Source organism: Asparagus officinalis, chromosome 4, assembly GCF_001876935.1.
Source record: "Asparagus officinalis chromosome 4, Aspof.V1, whole genome shotgun sequence".
NCBI classification, from domain to species: Eukaryota; Viridiplantae; Streptophyta; class Magnoliopsida; order Asparagales; family Asparagaceae; genus Asparagus; species Asparagus officinalis.
In genome coordinates this window covers 31,678,008-31,681,216 of record NC_033797.1, presented here as the reverse complement: position 1 = coordinate 31,681,216, position 3,209 = coordinate 31,678,008, and the positions used below count along the sequence as shown (strand labels likewise).

The following is a 3,209-nucleotide window of genomic DNA, read 5'->3' as shown; positions in this document are numbered from 1 at the left end:
AATACATTTGATGAACTTGTCTCCCTCCAATTCTTAATACATTTGATTTAAGACTTGGACATCAATTCTTTAAATTCTTCTTTACGTATAGATGAGTAGATTGGGTCATGAATTAAATGTGAGGTCTGTAGCTATTTATTATTTTCTTTTTTTTTTTCATTCAAAAACATTATTTTCTATTCGCGTTTCCTATTCATAATTACTTTAGCCAAAGTTGACAGTAGTTATGCTAGAGTTGTTGAACTTCGTAAACCTTTATGTTAGGTTGACGCACAGGTCAACAAACTTTGTGGCTCATTGAAATCTTTCATGTGAATTCTTGCGTTTATTCTTCAACCAACACCCAGTTCCAAGTGCACAGAATTTTTTTTCGTAAAGTGGTAATTAGGCTGTTACTATTTGTAGGGGAAAATCATGGGGAGAAGAGGGAATAGAAGCCAGAAAGAAACCTATCTTCCCCTTCCATGTTCATCCTCAGTTTGGAAATCTTTCAATTAATTTCTATAGCTAATAATTTCCCACCCCTCTACTGTGCTTGACAGAAGAACCAACAGCAATTTGCTGATCCCCTAATTAGATACCAAAGTTTCAAGGCAAAAGTTAATTAACTTTAGCTGTTAACAAAAGTAGAACAGCCTGGCTGCATTTGAGGACACTCGGAAGAGTTTTCGTGTGTGCTACAGAAGTGAACAAGGATATCAAAGTCAAATGTATATATTAGAGAAAAGGCAAAAGATTTTCGAACTGAGATCAAACATGATACATACAATCAAATCTCTTTGCCGCATATCTTCCTTTATGATTTATGATGAAACAATAACAAAACTACTCCCTGTGATCCTCTCAGACAAGAAGGGTAGCTCAATGAATCCTCGCTAAGTATATATAACTCTCTTTGCTTTCTTGATCAGAATCATCACCTCCCTAGCTTGCCGAACCTTCTTGCAACTCCAAATATGACTGCCTTCGTCAACAACCCTCGATCAATACTACAAGCAGCAATGACTGCACCTCCAACTATAAGGAATTTAGGGAGATTATTTCCACAGGTTTTCTTCTTCTCGACTTCTACAATCTCTTCTGACGATTCTTTACTGCTTCCCTCTAATGATTTTAGGTAATCGGTATGCACTTTGGTATTGATATTTGCCATGGATGCGTACTTTGATTGTGGCTGGCCTTGGCTTCGGGCACTTTGGTAATCACGAAGGCCCGGCTCAATTTTTCGAACACAACCCCACATTCCTTGTCTTACTCCTAGTTTCGCTATTTCCCACGGGATGCCCATGTCTTCGTGATGGAAGAGAAGCACCTCACAGGCTGTCATCTGGCCATCCCCTCTTCTTGACTCAACTGCGAATGTTGTATGGAGAAGGTAAAATAAATTATCTGTCTCGAGAAAATGATATTTGTACTTTGTATAAGGATATAGTTGTGCACTTGCATTACCTGCACGAATACACCAGCTTGAATAGTACAAATCTACACGCCTGGGTTTGCTGTGTCTAGGTATCATGGGGCGAGGTACTCCCTGAAAGGTAAGTTACAGATGCTTGAGATTCTCAGACTAATAGGTCAAAATGAATCAGCAAACGGAAAAGAACATGATGATTGAAGTACGTATTATACCAAATAGATGACCTAAAAATAAGGATTGAGTGCATAAAAGTTGCATAAATCACCACATAAAACACAAAAGTCGAGAGCATGAAATTCCTAGTACGTTAAAAACAACAAAAATCTCTTTCACAAATAAAACAGAGAATATTAGAGCGCCTATGTGTGAACTATGGAGGAGCAACCACAATACAGGATTACTAGAGAACTATATGTATGTTATGAGTAGACTGATACAACTAAAATTTTGAATACTAACTTTCTGGTTCCTGCCTAATATCTCTGCTTACTTCTTTTACTAGTTTCAAAGATGCCAATGGCAGCGAAGGAATGAAAGATTCAGCTACCAAGAGGCCAAAGCACATGACACTTGGCAGGACAGTTAAAGATTTTCATCTGTTATAGAAATACCGTCCAATTACTCCATTTCAATGGCCAGTATTGTTAGCGTTAAATTACTATATCATACAATAATGACATCCAATTTCTTCTTCTTCTTATTTCCTGTTTTTTATGTGTTTCTCTCCACTTGCATTTACTTTTCTGTTACAAATACTTATTGTAGTAAAACATATGCCAAACAATTGAAGATTAAGATCCTCTCCAATGACGGGAAAAATAAACCCACCATTGACTATTTATTGCTACTTGCTAAGCATCCGCCCAGAAGGAAGAATGTTGACAGCTCTACAGTGCTTTTCAATAACATTGACAAATTTATTAAAACTGCAGTATTTAGCAATAAATATTTCTATCTGGCATCATTGGATTCCAAATTTGTATAGAAATAAAAATTCAAAATTTCTCGTCAGTCTGGAGAACTGGAATCTCAAATTCCGGCTTCCTTAGGGGCAAGTGCTTCCACTTTCAGTCAAAATTGAAGTTCCATAATATTGGATGTGGGGGAAAAGTTTGATCTTGGGTATCAACCTATATTTAGACATGTTTAATATCGAGTATCAACATTACTATTACTGTAAGTAATTATCTTCCATACCAACTTTCTCAATGTTACAAGCAAAAAATTGGAAGTGGGATCAATAAAACCTATGGCTACACTACAGCACCTATATTAGTTGGTAGCCAATAGGTATAGGCACTAAACTCTCTTATAAAAGTAGGGGGCCTCCTTTGAGTTCCACAGTGGGTGGGTGAGTGGCTGTGTGGTGGTAGATAGGCAGGTCATGATGAAATTCAGAACTGGCCCCCATAGTTCATAGAATTTTTGCATCACCAAACACATATACAAGGCTGGTCCGTACTCCATATTCCTTATTTCCTTTGCTAGATTTAGGAAATGGAAAACTCAAGGTCCCAAGTGAAATTTCACTGTTTAGAACAGAATGACTTGGGGGCATTCTATCAGAGATTAAAACCTAAATAAACAAGGCAATACTTACATCTGGACTCACAAACTTGTATGACGCTAAATTTACGTTACCTATAAACCAGTAGGATACACTCATACGCTCATGAAATTCTGTGAAGGAAGGTCATACCACCTAACCAGGTCAACATTGCAAACCTAGATTAAACTAAATGTTCCAGATGAGGCTTAAAATTTAAAACTTTTAATGGTTTTTTTTATAATT

At 36.9% G+C, this 3,209-nt stretch overlaps 1 protein-coding gene across 1 annotated transcript in view; it reads right to left on the bottom strand.

Annotated features, from left to right (window-relative positions):
* Positions 695-3,209, bottom strand: part of LOC109837108 — a 5,028-nt gene continuing 2,513 nt past the window's right edge. The window contains exons 5-6 of the mRNA XM_020405198.1: positions 1,450-1,531; positions 695-1,353 (exon numbers count right to left, since the gene is read on the bottom strand). Coding sequence (XP_020260787.1) covers positions 917-1,353; positions 1,450-1,531 — 519 coding nt within the window. The 3' untranslated portion in view covers positions 695-916. The remainder of the gene's footprint in view (positions 1,354-1,449; positions 1,532-3,209) is intronic.